This window comes from Dromaius novaehollandiae, chromosome 11 (genome assembly GCF_036370855.1).
Source record: "Dromaius novaehollandiae isolate bDroNov1 chromosome 11, bDroNov1.hap1, whole genome shotgun sequence".
Classification (NCBI taxonomy): domain Eukaryota; kingdom Metazoa; phylum Chordata; class Aves; order Casuariiformes; family Dromaiidae; genus Dromaius; species Dromaius novaehollandiae.
In genome coordinates, this window is record NC_088108.1 from 11,685,458 (window position 1) to 11,704,598 (window position 19,141).

At 41.9% G+C, this 19,141-nt stretch overlaps 1 protein-coding gene across 3 annotated transcripts in view; it reads right to left on the reverse strand.

Annotated features, from left to right (window-relative positions):
• AFF2 (ALF transcription elongation factor 2) overlaps window positions 1–19,141 on the reverse strand; it is a 341,402-nt gene that overhangs the window by 26,412 nt on the left and 295,849 nt on the right. For 2 of the 3 annotated variants that reach the window (XM_064518263.1, XM_064518261.1), the window contains exons 10-15: window positions 14,656–14,818; window positions 13,107–14,126; window positions 10,854–10,978; window positions 4,655–4,889; window positions 2,631–2,770; window positions 2,005–2,068 (exon numbers count right to left, since the gene is read on the reverse strand). In XM_064518263.1, coding sequence (XP_064374333.1) covers window positions 2,005–2,068; window positions 2,631–2,770; window positions 4,655–4,889; window positions 10,854–10,978; window positions 13,107–14,126; window positions 14,656–14,818 — 1,747 coding nt within the window. The remainder of the gene's footprint in view (window positions 1–2,004; window positions 2,069–2,630; window positions 2,771–4,654; window positions 4,890–10,853; window positions 10,979–13,106; window positions 14,127–14,655; window positions 14,819–19,141) is intronic. The other variant, XM_064518262.1, reaches the window with a different exon arrangement.

The following is a 19,141-nucleotide window of genomic DNA, read 5'->3' on the forward strand; positions in this document are numbered from 1 at the left end:
CCAAGTGGGCTGCCCTTCACCACAGACCCTTCCTGCACGAGCTCAGGCACGGCATTGCCACTCGTTTCATTACCGCTTGCCAACACGTCCTGAAGTCACCCACGTTATCCTTCCAGCCTCTGCAGCGCATCTCGCCATTCCCCCTGTGCTTTCTCACGTCAGCACCAAGAAACCAGAAGCAACTGTTTCTGAAGGACAACTAACACTACGGGACTGCACCGCAAGTGTTACATGGAGATAATTTGCACGCAGCTGTGTTGGGTGGAAAAAAAGTCAAGATCTAAATAGCAGAAAGAAAAAGCAGATACTGCGTTCATGGGCATTTGTCTGCCAACAGGTTGCATTGTAGCGGATGGCCTCGCACACCAAGAAGAGCACTCGGGTGCCAAACTGCACGCGACAGGGAAGGCCTGCCTGCAGGCGACGGCGTGATGTGCCCTGCCTCTCCCTCTTAGTTCTGCTCGAGAAACACCCCTGACTCGGCAGGCATACTTGAGCTAGGAGGATGAAGACAGGTCAACACTTTCCAACTGAATCAGGCTGTGGAGAGCAGTGGATTGACATAGCACGTCAAAATCATCAGGAGCTTCAGCCTGTAAATATTTGCTAGTGTGGAGCAGGCAGCCTGTGCCAGAGCATGTGTGCTCGCTGCAAAGGTCAATCGGCTGCAGGAGGTGTCGTCAGGCAGCTCCCGCGAGCCTTCCCCACGCCCATGTCAGAGCCCCCTGCACACACTCTGCTGAGCTGGTGGGGCATCCCATCGGGAAGGACGATGCTACCTTAGGGCAGGCTGCCAGAAAACCAGCACCCATGTCCCACAGACAACACACTCAACAACTTAGTGCCCCAAGTCACAAGCGGAGCCAGGAGAGCTGGAAGCTTGATGCATCAACTCTCCCTTGCTCTTCCAGCTCACCCAGGGCAGAGGGACAGCAGAACTTCTAAACCCAGGATGCGCTTGCCTTTCTTTTTTTTGTTTGGTAAACATTTATTTCCAGGTGCAAAAGCTCTGATGTTGAACAACCTAATATGCATGCAAAAAACCCAGAATAAAATAAGGGGCAAATAGTCACTCAGTTCCATGTTAGCTGTAATTTGGAGGGGCAGACCGAATGGCCAGAGCCCATTTTAGATGTCTTAATTTAAGGAAATAGGTGAGTCAGGTAACACTAGGCTTTAAACAAGCTGTTGTTCTGCACTCTAGGTAGCATATGGGAGCATGGTCTGTACTACAAAGCAAATAACCACTAAAGGCACTTCAGGGCTGGCAATAGACTGGATTGAACAAACTATGATAGAACTGTAATCTGTCAGATTATGTAGTTATCAAAATCAAAACACTTTACAAAATTAGGTCAATTTTAAGAGAAATTCATCTGGGGAGAAAACTGAAAAAAGGATTTCTCAGCATTGAACCATTGCAAGAGTTTTTGGAAAGAAGCATGTTGATTTACCAACCTAACAGCCTATAATAAAAATGAACGCGCTATTTAAAAATCAATTGTTGCAAAATTTAAACAATTGAAATTAAAATAGCGAACAGTTTTTCCACATGATAAGGGGAGTAGAGGGTAACTTGCCTTTCTTAGCTTTCCATTATGGAATATTTCAACACTTTTGTTTTGGGCTCAAACTGAGTATGTGGGTAAATTTCAAGAGCACATCCTCTTTCATGGAACTGGTCTTACATCCTTTGCGCACAGCATGACTGTTGCTTCCCCCCAGAAGAGATACCAGCTATTGTCAGGAGTTTTTTTTCCCCCCTCTCTCTCTCTTTTTTTTTTTGGAGCATTACTTTTTGGGAAATGATTCACTAAAGCCTAAGAGCAGTGCTCAGCCTTTGACTTGTGGTGGGCACAGAGTTTATGGAGCACAACCTGAAGCACACTTTAGTCAATAGCAGGGTTCCTCTTGATTCCTGAGGCTTTAGATGAGATATACAATGTGTATTTTTATAACACACAACTCAACAGCAGAAGGGGGCAAAAAGCCACAAAAACATACCAGTGCATCAGCTTTATGCTTTAGCTTCTTAGCCTCTTGCATGTAATAATCTGCATTGTGAAGCCTAAAGAGACAAAATTAGTTATTTCAAGTCTGTTTTCACAGTCGGACAAACATTGTCTGCAAAAAGTGCTGACCGCTTCCAAGAACGATTTAGACATAAACACCCATATCTCTTTAAATCTTACCCTGATATTAATCTGAAGCTGATGAGTGCAAAGATACAATAGGTGACCAGAATGCAAAATAGCTAGCTGCAGAAACTGGCTGCCCAAAGGGGCCATTAATGTGTGCTGAACAGAGGAAAAGGAAAAATAATTCAAATCAATTAAGTATAAGGGAAGATTCCATTACAGGAGCTAAAATAAAATAATTAAAAAAAAGAAAAATTACCCATGATTCTAACATTTATGAGCTGAAAACATTGATTAAAAGGGTCTTCATTAATCAGTGACAACAGTTCATTTGTAAAACATAAAATCGTGTGTGCCATCATGCAGCACTACCCACACAGGTGCCCAATGCTAGCTTTATAGCAAAGATACACTCTCGTTGGGAGCTCTGCTTGTGCAAACATCCAAACCACACAACACAGAGCGGGCACAAAGATATCCAATAGTACTCACACATCATCAAATGTTATTTTAGGCCTTCGGGGCTCGGAGTTGCCATTGGAAAGCGCTGGCATTGCAGACCAGATGTCTGTTTCTAGATGGCTGGTGTCAAGAAGAGCATTGGCTGTTGGTGCATTGTGGGATTCTTCCTCCTGGAGAAAAGGGCTGCTATTATTCCTTTGTAGTTCAAACAAACACCCTCCAACACAAGTGCTCACCCAAAACAAGCAATGACACAAAGTAACAGTCATATACCCAACTGCATCCTCAAAGAACCACCTTCCGTCCTCTTATATAATGAGCCTGTTAGATTAATTAAGCATTATGATTACTTTGCTGATTCCTCACCTGAACTCATTCCCTCATAGATGAAAAGTCAACCTAGATACCAGTGTTACTGACTAGAGACACTGTCTAAAGCAAGGGTGGGGGAATTGAATGTGGAGGGGCTGGATGTAGACTCAAATTCATTTGAGGTGGACCATACTAATGTAACTTCTTTTCTATATTATTATCAGATGACTTTATGGTGCCTGAAAAGTCTACTTGGATTTGAGCAAGGAATGGTTTCCTCTCCCTTGCGATAAAGAACAGAGAAAAGTATGGAAAGAACAACTCAGGAGTTGTGCATTTGCATTGATTAAAAATAGAAGCATAACAGAAGCATTTAGATCAGGCAATTGTAACCTGCAAGCTAGGTCCACAACCAGAGAAACGAAACTACAGGTGGAGCAATGAACTAGGGAAAGACTTCTAACATATTTTAGCAGACAAATATTTCAGACACCAGGATAACAGATAGACCAAGGATGAATCCGACTGGAGGTGCTGGCAGTGAGGGGAAGTGGCCCTGCTGTTTACATAGCATTGTTTATTTGCTGACATATGCAGTTCATTTTGGCATTGATTTCAGTTGAAGGCGTGTATATTGCTCTCGCAGCTTGAAGTGACACAATGATATCAGAAAGCAACAGGGATGAATGAATAAGGTGAAGTGATTTGTCACTTACATTCCCTTGCAACTTGTGAGTTTTACTGTTATCGTGCAGGGCTAGCAACCTCTCACGAAGTGGCGAACTGTGAAAAATGGGGCTACATATGCCCTTTTTTGTGACAGAATTTTCTTCTTGTCCGTTAATTTTGACAGTGATACTAACATACACTTCTATACTAAGCAATAGATTCAAAACCTAGAAGGAGGACCACTTTCTAAAATGGGCCTAAAACCTGAAGTTTCTCAGTTTTTTCTAAGAGAACATGGCTAACTGGTGTGAAATTTTACTTTTTTTGAAATCAATTTGCTATGCAGCTTCTAGTTTTGGCTCTTTTTCATGCATTTTTAGTAAAGATTCATCTGACTCTGGGGAAAAGGCAAGAAAAAGAATTGTGTATCTTAAAACATTTGGAGGGGCGATAGCCCTAACCGAATGATTTGGGGTGAGGGAGGATTTACTATTTACATGTTATCTAAAAGTTTACATACATGATTCATGGAGGTCAGGTGCAAATAAACCTGACAACTAGACTATGAGATGCTGGGAACCTGCGATCCTGAGAGAAGACATTTTGGTGTTGCATGTGCTATGGATAGATATCTTTTTGATAGATTTTTATTGTCTATAGAGTTTGGCCTGCAATGTTCACTATAACTACAGCGCTTAATTCTGGCTGAGAATTTGGGGTTGGACACTAAAATTCTTCCAGTTTTATTTTCAAAATGTGTGCATGTTGGAGCTACAGAGCAGGGGGAGTAATTGCAGCTAGTAGGTTGCAGCAAAGGCTTTCCTCTAAAGCTTGGGGACCAGGTGTGCCAGGGAGTGATACACAATGCCGAGGAGGTGCCTAATGCTGATCTAAAAATGGAATTTGCAAGAGTTGCTTATGCACAGCTCTGCAAAGATCCACTCCTTGCTGCTCTTGAGTGGGGCTACACAAGGATTTAAAAATAGATATTGGAAAAAAAATCAAATAGAACAAAGCTGAGTTAATTTTATTTTATCTTTGCTCTCTTTCAGCCACTGAGGTCAGTTACTTACACAGATTCCTTTGGGGTTAGAAGAGGATTTATTCTCATTCTTTCTGTGTTTAGAAACAGAGGAGGATGAGCTGCTGGTCTGAGAGGTGTTAGTGATGTTGGTCTCCTGGCTGAAGGAGCTGTTGTCGCCGCTGTGCCGCCTGTGCACCGGCTCGTCCAACAGGGGGGATAAGGGAGGAGGGAACAGCTTCTCTTCTCTCTTCTTTGCCACCTTCTTCACTGAGCTACTGCTGCTCCTGGGACACAGATAAGAACCAGTTACGTTGCAAGATCCTTGGTTAATTCTCCACAGCACAAAGCTCTGGATACTATCTACTGAGAAGCCAGCTCTCCCCTCAAACACGTGCAGCAATCCCCATGTTTTAGGAACAAAGCCAAGAGGAGACAGGCACTGAAAATAAAAGAGCTATCCCAGCCTTTTCAATGGCTGCAGAAACCTCCTGCCTTGGAGGATGACTTCCAGTGCATTAGCATGAATTGCACCCACTTTAAATGCTAATTTGAGTCAGTCTTCATTTGAGAGGGCACAGAGGTTTGGATTCAGCAAAGTGCTGGAAAGTTTTATGCATGGGGTTAGCTCCTCTGACATCAAGCATGGCTATTTATGTGTTTAACATTAAACATCTTTTTAAGAGGTGGATTAAGGCCCACATAAGCAACCTTTGCAAACATCCATAATAGCATATGGCATGTGAACAAAAAAAGTAATTTATAACAACTACAAAATAATAACCATAACAATAACAAGATAATAATTATTTGACCTCTAGAATAAAACCAATGCTCAACACTATATTAAAATGATACATTGTAGCTGGCTAAAGCCCTTGAGCAAATATTGGTTGATGAATTGAACCTGATTCAGAAAATGAATGTGGTTTTGACATGAAAGCTCAAGTAATATGATAATCTATTGTCTGTTTTATGTACAGAAATGGTTAGCTGGCTAGAAATGGCAGCTGTGATACACAGTAAAAACAAAAAAACCTGCTAGACCTATCTCCTCTCAAATCCCTCAAAAACAAAAACCCCACTGACTGTTTAACATGTTAATCTACTCATAGATTTTTATTTTAGGTACTGTCCTAGCCCAGTCAATGAATATTACCTGAATTTTAATCTTTTGTTAGACAACTAATATTGCACTACACAATCATTTACTTTTCAAGATTATTGACTACAGTTTGAATAACAAATTAAGTCAACAAGAATTTATGTTTCATTCCTGGTCACTTTCAGTCAGTGTCAGAAATTATGGATTTGCAATACCTTGAAGTAACCGGTGAAAGAGGAGAACGCAACACGAGCTTCCTTTTGCCTCATCCTGGCAACATTCAATAGAGCAGCACTAATTCCAGTCTGGCCTCTGTAGCACAATTTTACCAACCGTATCAATATCAACACCTGCTTCGGTCATTCCCCTATTTAGGGCCCTTGGTGATACAAAATATTTCAACCTATCTGTGATCACAGCAGAGTGAAATCAAACAAATCCCCTATATTTTAGGTTTTATAGCTCTTCCACTCGAAACCCTTTAATTCAACTGAAGAGGGGTTAAAACTATCTTATTTGAAACTCTCTGATATTAAAGATCTTCAGCCTGAAGAAATAAAATTAGCACAGCGTTCGTATTGCCTTACAGTAGGAAGGGCATCGATACTGTCATGCTCAGAAAACGTGGGCCTGAAGAAGATCAAAGGAAAGCAACCCAGTAGGAGGAGACTGGCAGTTCTTGGAGAAGACTGGTGCTGATTTTGTGCACATGTGGTCCTGCAAACAACCTCCAAAGTGTTCTCGCCTGAACCCCCATCGGTTAGCCTTCTCACCACCACGGGGCACTTGGGATCTTGGACAAGTTACTGCAGACATAATACCTTAATACACAGAACTATTTTCAGAGGAAAGTTTTTTAAAGGAAACTAAGCACTGCCCAGAGAAGGCATGCATGTGCTATCCCTGGCTATTTCCACGAGTTCTGCTAATCCTTGGTTGCAAGGAGTGTATCATGGCACAGGGTGACCTAAGGTACACGTACAACAACCACAACAACATTGCTCAATTGCTACTCTGAGGTGGAGGGATTAAGAGAACAGCACAAGAGAAAAATGAAGGCAGCTGCAGGTACCATAGCAGCAGCCTATTCTCTAATCAATGGGTGAAATTTTATATATTCCAGAAGCGAAATTACTTTCAGAGACCTGACCTGACTTTCAGGCACTGCTGAAAACTTTGCCTGTTCACTTGACCTTTGGGCTCAAATATATGGTGAAGCAAACCAAGATAAAGGTGAAGCTACTCAGTTTTGGCACACGAGCTGCTCTGCGGGTCGGAAGACCTCACCAGAAACAAAAAGGCACTTGAAGATTGTTTTTTTTCTGCATAGCTCAAATTCAAAAGCCAACAACAATTCTTTACCGTTATAATTCTGTTCCCTCCCTCCCCCCCCAATTGCGCATTTAATCCTGCACTTTATCACAGGAATTAAACTGATAATTTATTTAGCAATGTTATCTCCCACAGATTTATGCTAAAGCATTTATGTTAACAATAACCTCCATGAAATAGGTTGTTACCAGCAGTTAACCAGATTGTCACTTTGCTTTGGGCTGTTAATGGGCTAAGAAACTGGTCTTTGATTGCAGTAATCGCTAATTTTGAATGAATTTATTGCAATAATTACCGAGACTCAATGGTTTAATTTGCTGACATGATTGTTAGTTAAACTATATTTAAAATCTAGGGAGAAACACAATAAAAGTGCAAGGAAAAAATACAAGCAGAACTGATGGTCTTGTGGCTGCAGGGTTTAATCTTTGTGTCTGAGAAGGCCAATTATCAAGAAACGAGAAGACTCCCCATCTGCTTTTTTTCAGCCTGGTTTCTTTTAGAGTAGGAAGCAAGCAAGCAAGCAACAAGAGGTCAGTGTGCAAAGGAGAGGGAATTTTCCTCTACTCTCACATTTCGAGCTGCCATTCTTTGCCCTTTCTTTATCCCGCCGCGTGGTATGCAGTGGTAGCTCTGGCCTATTAGCGAGACAAAGCCATTGTCTCTACCCATCACTTGGCTTTGCTCTGCCTCTGCTCTCCCTGTCCACAATGAAACGCTGTGCATTGATGATGTATCTGATTTTCCGCAGGGGGTTAGCAGGGAAAGGTCACTCTTGCATTAGCTTGGAGCATATGGCAGCAACCGAATGAAGCTGACGTCATCGTCGTAGACGTAGAACGCAAGCTCTGCTGTGAACAACACTCTAACGAACACTATTGTGACTACCTGAGGGATCAGCTAAGACAGGTCACCAAGTACAGGTGCATCTTCTACTAAAGGTCAAACAAAAGGGAATAGGAAATCTTCAAAAATGCTCCAAAAAGTTTGCTTCAGACAGACATCTAGCATGCCTGCTAAATGTTGTGCATGTTTCACTTGTAGGAAGGAGTCTACTTTGAAATTTAGACTCACAGTTTGCATCTACAAATAACTGTTTGTGTTGTTATACATTTCCAAATGTCAGCAAATAGCGCTCCGTCTGGGCTCTGTCTACCAATCGGGTATTTAGATATTAATGGTCTTCACCAGTACATGCAATTAATGAAACCAACAAAATTGCTCTGGCAAGCAAATGAATAAATGAAAAATCCTCTGCTGCAAAATGGGCAGCTCATCTGACAAAAATCATCTGGCCTCATAGGGACATTTCAAGTTATTATTATGAATTATTTGAACACAACATAATACTATCTATTCCTTGGTATGTTGTGAAATACTAGAAATAAGAAAAATTAAGTGATAATGGTTTGAGTAATTGTATTTTAAGTGTCACACCACATTTAGGGAAAGGCAAGAGCCCCAGACCGTGTGACAGCAGGAACAAACAGAGGGATGACTAGAAGTTTATGCAGTGACCAACTGCATAATACAAAACGGCTACTTGATTGTGCGAATGGCTTTTAAATTCACAAATGACTGTTTGAAATGTCAATACCCAAATTGCATGTGTAGTCATAGAGAAAACTTGTAGAAATTAAGCATTTAATTGCCCATATTAGACAGGTAACCCTTCAAAAATTAATTGCGTATCTTTGCTTGCTTTATTGAGCCCATATATTTCGGGGCAGGTTATGAGAGAAAGGCATCTAAATGCTTAAACCCTAGATAGGCACCTAGTAGGAGCTGCAAAAGTATAGATGTTACTGATTCCTTCAGACATCTGAATGCCTTCAAATTTTGGCCCAGAGATCATGAGCTTTCAGTGAAAGAAGCGTGGATGAATTCTGCCATCTATGAAAGGGTCCAGTTAAAGTCACTGGAAGTCTGCCTTGGGGAACCTGGCTTGCCAACATTGGGATTAAGTTCTAGCTGGACAGATCTATGGTTACTCCTGAGTGACAACATCACCATGGGGTTGAACATGTTCTTAATTGGCGAACAGCATCCTCCCGCTGGGGGCTGGATCATCAGCATTTCTCGAAGTCCTCAAGTACAGACTTAGGAGTTCTTCTGAATGAAAATGCTGAGATTTGGGATAAAAGAGGTTTAAATGGCAAAGCCTGTTTTTTAACATTTTACCATTAAAGTGTTATTTTCTCCCATACCTTTGAATAAAGTACAGCTTTTGCTTCCCCTTTCTTCTCCGTTCCCTTAAAATTCTACTTAACCCTGTGGAAAACAGAACTGCTCCTGAATGCTTAAAAAATAATCTGTGTCTTTCCAGAAATTTGTCATCACACCGTTCAATAAGCTCCCTAAACTTTGGGAAACGGGTTGGTCTACATTCAGTTGAGTGTCACTGGGTGTTGCAGACCTGAGTTATCAAACAACACTGCATTTGTTTAAAATGAACCCAGAAGATACTAATAATAAATGTGGTGTGATCCAGGTCTCAATCACTGCAGTGGGAAAGAAGTACGAAATTTTTGCTTCACAATTTGAGGCAGATGAGAGAGAAAGACAGCATATGGAAATAACTATTGATGGACACAATTATATTTTAACAGAGAATACCAAAGGCTTGAAAGCTCTAAGGATTCAAATTAATGACCTGGAAAACAAGCCCAAATTAAGAAACATCAGGTTGGGGGTGGCTCCTTAGGGTTTGCTGGAGATGAGAATAGAAAGATTTTTTTAATGGACTGCAGAGGTGTTGGGGATGGATAATCTTTGATTCTCTCTGCAATATATCTCTGCTCATTGTATTTCTAGAAATGACAATCAGGCAACACCCATCATGATGTTTATTAAATGTGCAACATGTTACAGACCACACCATAACTTACAAATCATCAGCCTTTTCTAGACTCCAACTCTGATCTTATTCCCAGTGGTGTAATGAGGGGTTAGTTCAAGGACTGAAGTTACTTTGTCATTAGACCAGTATAAATAAAATGATAACCATTTTTATGGATTTTAAAATCCATGTGCTATTTTATAAATGATTTTTGAACTTTATCTAAATTCAAATACTACAATGAAATAGCTTCACAAACACATTGTGGATTTGATTCCTTGCTTGTCCTTGTGTGAAGCAGAAAGAAGTGCCTCATCTCAAAACTGTAAAAGCACAAAATTGATGACAGAAGGGAATTGGGCTCTTTGGTTATTTATAGAATGTTAATCTTGTGATTATAATAATCAGAATCATTATTTACGTGGTGCCTGTTTGCTGAAGCATTATAGCCATCTCTCAAAGACATTTTGAAAGGCACAAAATATTTGACTATATGTCTGCTGAAATATAAAGCATGTACGTCTAAAATATCAAGATGGTCACCCCTGGCATCGCTGTATACACAGTTAAAGAATAAAGGCCCCTGAAGTGAATGGCAAAGCCACTATTTATTTCAATAAAACTGAGAATTTCCTCTTCAGAAAATGATTTAAAAAATAATTTCCAGGCAATCAAATAAAGCCCACTCCTAGTAGGATTCTCTGGCCATAAAGATGAAGAACGATGGGGGCAAGAAAGGATCTTGAAGGAATGAAGGATGAGGGGAGATGAATACTGCAGGATTGTGGTGGCACTCTGATTTCCAGTAGTCCATCAGAAGGATGAATGAAGTTCATTCAAAACCATGCGGATCCTCTTCCCAATGGATGAGAACAGCAATGCCAGGTCACTTACGCTTTCCCATCTGGCTCTACAACAAAGACATTTGTAGAACACTAGCTTATGAATATTATGGGAAAAAAAAAAAGAACTTACTCTTTAGTGCTGGTTAATCTGTGATTCGGTATTGGAGAGATACAAGGTGGGAGTAGGCATGAAGCTGAAGGGTCCTCCAGGCGCTGTTTCTTGCTTTCAACAAAGGTATCCAGGCTTTCGGACTGCTTTAACAAAAAATGTAGAGCTTGAAAGATCCAGCATCTATGCACAATTTCACTTGCCATTAAAAGGAGCTCAGGAATCTCAGTGTATTTCCTTTAGAGTAACAGCAGTTAAAATACTGATCTAAGAGAAGTGAAAGTCACCTGAAATCAGGGCTAAACGTGTTCCAAACACATGACATGAAGTTATATAATAAGTGACATAGCCAGATAATCAGGAAGAAAAAGCCTCATGTGCTATAGTTATCTTCTGTAGTGTACTGGAATTTAATTAATAATTCAGATGGAATGACTTGATAGCACCAAATCTTACTCAAGTAAATAGGTTTTACTCATTGACATAATGGAAGTCGATGGGAAAACTTCCCTAAGTATTCCTCACAGGACTAAAAGGCTACAGGAGTGAGCTCTAACGTGGTGGTCAGTAACAGAGATAGCTGGTTTAAAATTTGCTTTGAAAGATTCCCTGATGCATGACTTCTGCGCCTGAACTGGGATGATACAAGCAAAGCTGATTACTGCTCTGTCACTGGAACCTTCATATCATCTTTCAAGCCCACTAGTAGATGGCTAAAATAAATCTTTTAATAGCATGATTTAGAAACCCAAATCAGGCTCTTCCTACCCTGTTTTAACTGTTGATATACCCTGAAGTCACCCTAATTGGCTTGTTTCCTCTTGGCTAGCAACACATACAGCTGCATACAGCAACTGAACAGGCTGTTTTAGAGCTTAGCTTGTGTTTGTGCAATCGAAGGGTGAGATTCCTTTCATTTTGTTAGCTTCTGATGCAGTCCCGGTTATTGAAGTTGAGTTTCCAATTTTCATATAACCTTTTTTTTCCTGGAAGCCCGAAGTTTAGTTACTAATACCATTCTCTTCTCCAGGATTCATATTCCATCATATTGACACTCCAGTAAGTTATCTAGCAAGCATTTTCATATATTTAATATGAACCCTGGTGCACTTACAGATACACATAAACACTGACATGTACACATCCCTTTCCACTTTCTTTCCTTCTTTTTTCCTTCCTTCCTTACCTCTCGGCCTTTAGTGCACAGCTATAGTACAAATTGGATAAAAGCCTGCTGAGTTGACTCATGTGATTATTTCCACTTAATTCAAGCGGGAAGGAATCGGTGCAGCAACTCACATGGGTAGGGGCTGCAGACCCTCTGTCCACCAAACATTGTCTGTCTTTGTCTTGTATTAACTCTCTCTTGCCTGGATTGCTCTAACTCAGCATTTTTATACAGTTGAGAAGTCCACCGTAACTGACAGCTGAAGTCCCATTCACAATGATTTATAAAATTTGGGGTATAAAAATATGCTATGATGACTTCTCACAGGGATACCAGAGCACAACCATTTCAGGTGGAAAAAACAACTACAAAAATTCATTTATAATATAAAACCTCAGTTTCTTCTGTGAAAACACATTTAGTTTGAAGTGCACTGTCATATCCCACAAGATAGGATACCCTTGGGCATAAATAACATAAAACACATGATAAAACATAATGCCTCAAGTCAAAACAGGCTTGCTTTCTCAGGTAGCTGCATAGAGAGAGCAGCTAGTTAAGCAAATGATATTTCTATGAATCATATTTGTTTATATAACAAAACAGTATAAAGACTAAATTCACCAGGAGCATAAGCAAGCAGCATTCCATTGACTTTAATGAAGCCACGCCTGTTTAAGCCAGTGGTGAAAACGCCTTAATTCTGCAGACAATAAAATCCTGCCTTCCAAATAGCAGTCACATTTCCTGAGTATGGTTGAACCGTAGTAATCCCCACTAGTCATTGGGAGTCCTTCTGCAGATTAATTGGTAAGTGACCAAATACAATGGAAAAGCTTGTAAGATAAATCTCAAAAAATACATAATCCATTGATTTTGATAGCTGGAGTTTGTTTTTTAATAGTTTCTGATGTTAATTTGTAATGTACTTGTAAATGTACGCCCTTTGTAGAAACGATAAAGCCTTAGTGTTACGATGCCCCTAAGAGCCCTGTGACTACAGCTGAGCCCTGCTGCAGGTGCAGCCAGCAACCACTGACTGCAGTTCTGACCTCGATGACACACAGAAATTCAGTGTTTTCCTCTGAGCGATGGAAATGACTTACCTTGTGTTTCCTTTTGGATTTTGTGGATGGTTTTTCAGCTGCTGGGGTAGGGGACTCTCGAGACGGTCGTCTGTGTTTCACATTTGCCTCCCTTGGTTCACTTTTCACAGATGTGGTCTCAAAAGGCTCTTGCCCGGGTATCCTGGAGAGTAAACTAAGGTCTATTTTCACCCAAAGAGATTTGAGTTCTTCATATTCTCTCAGTGGGGACAGGAGTTCATTTTGTACGATTGGAATAGGAGAAAAGAGCTGCTCCTCCAAATCATTGCTGGTCTGGTCGATGGATGTGTTACTGCCGTTGCTAGTTAAACTACTTACGCTGAGGATGTTACTGCCAGAGTCCTTCACTTTGATGCCATTGGCGGGCCCGCTGCAAGCTGGCAGTATCTTAGCCTGCAAGCTCTCCTCCTGGTCTGTATTTGAGTCAGAAGTAGATGAATCGGTTTCAATGAATTCCCGGGATTTAGGGACGATTTTGCTGGGGCCTCTGTACTTTTTCTTCTCAGAAGTGAGTCCTGTGCTGGTCCGTGGTTCTTTCCTTGGAGCCGTCTTCCCAACTGCTGCTTTAGTTCGAACCTTTGGCTGCTCAGGGGGTTCCTGCGTGTCTTTTTCTTTGGGAGTGTTGCTGGTATTATTTGGTTTGGGCCAGTTATACTCTTCTACACTGGAAGTCCTTTCTACCTTTTTGGGTTGCTTTTTCCCAGTAGTCCTTTGTGAAGTTGGCTCATTATGAGCTGGTGACTTCTGCTTGGAGCTTTTTGCCTCTGGGGTTTTCTGGGCAACCCGCGGTTTGGCTTTCTCTCGGATGGGACTAAGGATCGCCCGGTCTTTGGAATCGGTCGGGGGCAGGCTGCTGTTGAGCTTCCCTTTGCTTTGCCCTTCGGTCTGCTGGTTGCTCTGTGGCTGAGAGCTGGCCTCGCTGTGCGTCTCATTCTGGCTGTTGATGATGGTCTTGTTGTGGGGGTTCACCTTATTTAGCCATTTATCCAGCTGCCATTTGTTTGTTGAGGGGGGTTCAGGCTGCAGTTGGAAGAATGACAAGGAACAAATCTCAGACAGAAGCAATGCTTTTCCCTTTAAATGAGAGTGCTTTTAATGTACCCTTTTATTTCAGTCAACTAGTGGTGACTGCTAGTTTTATGGGAGTATTTATGGAGTATTTATGGTTAATTAGGCTTCCTTATCTGGTTTACAATGTGGCCCTGGAGAAATTTAATACAACTAAAAAGTTTAGCTGGTCCCTGAAGATATAGTTTTGTCATGTTGCCTTTCCTTAGTCCCAGCTGAATACTATGTCAATAAAATCCTCTCTAGCTACTGGCAAAAATCTAAATATTTCTTTAAAGCAATTCAAATGTAGGCCAGAAGGATTCTTCCAACAGCTACAGTGACTATGTGGGTCACACGTGCAAAACCATACAGGCAGAAAAAAGTAAACAGCACCACAGAGTGCCAAATTTCAGCCTTTCCCTAAGTGGGGGCAGGAGGCAGTTCTCGCTGCCGCTTCCCTGCCCGCCCCGCCAAGGGGGAGCCGCGAGGACGCCCTTACCTCCGGCGTGGCACTGCGCGACTCCTCGTTGCACTCGCTGTCGCTGGAGCTGCTCTCGCTGTCCGAGTCGGACTCGGAGCTGCTCTCCGACTCGCTGGAGCTCCCGGAGCCGCCGCTGGAATGGGCCAAGCCGGCCGTGTGCGCTGCCGGCACCGGCAGGCCGCTGCGGGGAGAAGAGCCCTTCGCTTCAGTACGCGTTTTTTACGTGTTCCCTTGGGGAACCCCGCTCGCACCAGCCTTCCTCGATGGCGAATCCCTCCGCACCATCCCGTGGGGCCATTTTGTTGTGTATGGACCAAAGGAGCTGGCTGGGTTTATGCTTCATGGGACACCCTGACCATGGCATTGATAACAGCAGCAGCAGCAGCAGCAGCAGCATCGCCAAATGGGAAATGCTTCAGTGTCACAAACCAGCGCTTATTAGCCCAATGACTGCAAAAACTAACAATCATGTTTAAATAATTTACTAATGGAAACATGTTTTCTTCGTTTTTTACCAGTTCATCTATAATTTATGATCAAAGGAAGGACATCAGGCGACTCATATTGGACAGGACACTTTAAAAATTAATTTTAATGAATACTTCTACACTGCAGAGTACTAAAACTACATATTTTTGACAACTCTCCCGGGACTGCCCAAGATTTTTTATTTGTAGATGCTTTTTCTCTCGTGTTTATGATAATGCATTGAGAAAAGGGAGTTCATGTCAAAAATACGCCTCTGTACAAAATCTATTTTTCAGTGCGTTCGGTTGTCCTCCAAGATGTATTTATTAGCAGAGGACTGTGTGTCATTGTTTTTCCTCAGCATTTATTTCCAAACTGAGAGGTTGGATGACCCCTGTTCTTAGTATTATGAAATTTTGCAAGTCAGAGTCTTTATAAACTCATGCTTAATTTTAAATTTTTTGTCAGGGAGATAGCCATAAGGTTTTATTGTCTCTTCAGCTGATCTTCAGCTGATCTATACAGAGTCTTTTTGATGATTGATTTTAAATTATTGAAGCTGACAAAGCAAAGTGTTTGAAAATTGACACCATTTGCTAGTTCTCCTTTATGGATATTCAATACGTAACCTTAATATATCATATGATGTGTGTGTCCCACCTTGAATCACCAGGAGAAGCCTAGGAGCTATACCACTGCTTTGCCTTCAGTGCTACTATCTGCTTTTCTGCCTTTCTCCAAAAAGGATTCAAATAAGCTGTGTACATGCCCTCCTTCATCTTTCCAAGCAAAATATTGTGCACATCAAAACGCCCTCTTGAAAAATACACTGACCAAGAAACTGGAAGTTGGGAAGGCCAGGAAAAACTGGAGGCTGATCCTGCTCCACTACAGTCTTTAGAAGTATTGCCATTGGCTTCCGTTACACTAATATATGGTCTTTAATTTCTCCTTACGCTAAGCTACTTTCTCTCTCCCTCCTTCCTGGTAAAACTATCCCTTACCTGGTGGTTGGTACTGTAACTGTCTCTTTGAGCATTGCAATGGCCCTGCAGTGCCCATTGCCAAAACAGCTTGGTGCTTCAGGGTGCATTAATGAAACAAAATTACTCACTTGGGTAATTGCTACAGATCACTAACTTTGTTGCTCATTAGAGGCATTTACTTTTTTTTTCTTCTTCTAGATGTTCTTCACTCAACTGACTCTCACGGAGCTAGTTCCATAATTTCAGTTAGAAGGAAAAGGTAAATCAAAAGAAGGGAGAATTTTAAAAAATGGAAATTTCCTAAAGTATTATGAAAAATTAAACATTGCCCAATTAAAAAATGGATCTTACAATTCGTATTTAATTTCAATGTTTAGAAACCATTTTTCCACTTTTTTCCTTTTTTTATACCTCCTTTTTAGTGAAACACAAGAATATGTAAGGAAATACATTTTTCACTTCTTTTTTTGTAAAGAAAAAAAAAAAGAACCAGATGAGTGGAGAAGTGCATATGTCTGTGGGGCAGTTTGACTTTCAATTCACTATCTTGCAATTTTGTCCTTATATTTTCTTTACAGAAAACCCTAAAAATAGATGCAATCTGAGTTTTCCTACTTTGTTACACTTTTCTGCAGGAAGAAAGAACAGGAAAAAAAAGAGACAAATCTCCAAGGATTCCCAAACTGAGTCGGAAAACATAGCGCTTCCACTCTGCAAAACCAAACTGAAACACCAGCCTTGAAAAGCTGTTATGCAGGGAATGATCAGAACAATGCAGCTATAATATGGAAACGTCAGAGTATTTTTTCCCTAAATCTGTGAGCTTCACCGATTTCATTCCTATTTTCTGTTTTCACCCCAAAATAGTAGGGAAGTGAACACTGAAACCCTGATGTTTCCTCCTCGCTGCAACTCCACTCCCCGCGGTCGCCCTTGCAGGCAGCCAGCTCTGAAGGCAGCAAGGTGCTTGGCCTCCCCCAGGCCCTCGGAGAGCGCGGTGGCCGGGGACCTGGCCCCGTGGTGCACACCAGCCCCCGGAGAGCAGGCGTTATTCTGCCTAAAGGCAGAAAAAGGTTATTCCACCCCCAAAAAGCTCTGCTGTCAGTGCTTGGAAGTTGGCTCCCATTAAGGTATCTGATTTAAGGAATACCAGCTCTTACAGCGGCTCGGACAAGGAGAAGCCAGCCCCCGCAGCAAGGGCCCAGACCTCTCCAGCCTTTAACTGCAACCTCGGCCTCTCGGCACTCCAGCAGAGAACTGACCCCGTGGCCAGGACGTGTTCACTTGGAACGACGGGATTTGTCCTGTAGCAAGCTGTAACCATCCGACACAGAGCTCCGAGAGCAAGTACAAACCCTGCAAACAGACGGCAGCTCCAACCTGGCCTTATTTTCTATGGTGCTGCACAGCAGCCTCAGAAAAGTTATCATATGCCAAACATTACCGAATAACACAGCTCAGCAAGCTTGCAGGAACCAGACAGACTCAAAATACTGTTTTTCATACAAAACACAATGAGGTCATATTTGTCTTTCATCTGGGATAATAAAATTATGCCTTGGCTACATCGGCTGGTTTCATGCTGCAGACAACATTGCTGAACTACATTTTTAAAGTAAAAGTATTCACTTTGCATCATGTAGTTTGAGTGTAACTCTGTATGCATTGCAACACAGTCAGATAAGACCTGAAATGTCTTTCCCAGCATCTTACAAAGCTAGAGAGATCTTGCATATAGCTACACGCACAATTAACTTCTAATAATGCTGTTCAGCAGAAGAAAATATACAGACCTTTCATACACAAGTGCATGGGAAAGAATCCTTGCTTCCAAGAAGAAAATGAATTTAATGGAGAGATTATAGGTCGTCTTCTGCGTTTTTCTTAAATAAAATGCATCTAGTAGTTAAAAAGAACTGGTTGGTTTGCACTCTTCCCAAAGGCTTCTTCAGCTTTAAACTTAAATCACGTGTTTTCAAAGATTCTGGGACAGATTCTGCAGACATGCGTTCAAGCAGCTGTTACACAAATAAAATGGGACTTCTTCACATCAGAATCGACTACGTGAACTGGGGGTTGCCTCTCTAAGCGACTTTCAAAGCAAGCTTTGTTGTGTTGCTAAGATGCTGGCAAGGAATGCCAGCCTGGACAAGGTTTAAACTGGATTTAAAGCATTTTATCACCAGACACAAGTCCTCAAAGTGACTAAAGGGGGCAGGAAGCACTGATATTTGAAACTCCTGAATTTTTATTTCCCAGCAGGAGATGAGCACTCATATTGTTCCTCAGTGTTTGGGTGGACAATGTTTTTATTTCATTTGAACAGAAAAAAAAATTAATAAAAACAATGCTGCACAATGGAACACAGCGTGATTTGGGTAAATAACAGCCAGAAGAAAGCCAGTTCATTATTATCACTTGGGATGGGAGGCCCCTACCAAGACCAGTGACCTGCTGTGCTGGGATCTGTGTAAATACATGATGAGACACAGTCCTTGGGCCAAAGAGCTTGCAATCTAAACACGCAAAACAAACATTAGAGGTATTACGATCATCCTCATACTCAGGGCAGGCCCGTCAAACTCTAACTGCAAGGCCTTTCTGCCATTAATGGGAACATCGGTTTGGTCCTATTTTTCATTTTATTCTCCACATTTTCCAAACCCTGCGTGCTCCACCTGAGCTGAGTCCTGCACGGTAGTCACACGTGATCTACCCTGACTCACAACAGCAACCGCACATGTGCTATTTGGGAGGAAAAAAACCACACGACACAGCAGCAAGGCTCCCCATCCTCCATGCCAGCTGAATGAGCAGCTGCTCTCCCCTCCCCAGACTCGGCTCTCCCCTACCAGGGTAGGATGGGAGCCACTGGAGTAACACCTCTGCTCCTACCGTGGTAGGATGGGAGCCACTGGAGTGACCTCTGCTGTAAGTCGTAGGACAACCAGATCTCCGTCGCCAGCAAAGCCCACCATGGTAATGCCTCCAGCTGCCCACAGGCAGACGAGTAAGCATTTCTGGTTGCCTGACTGGTTTTGGGCAAATGC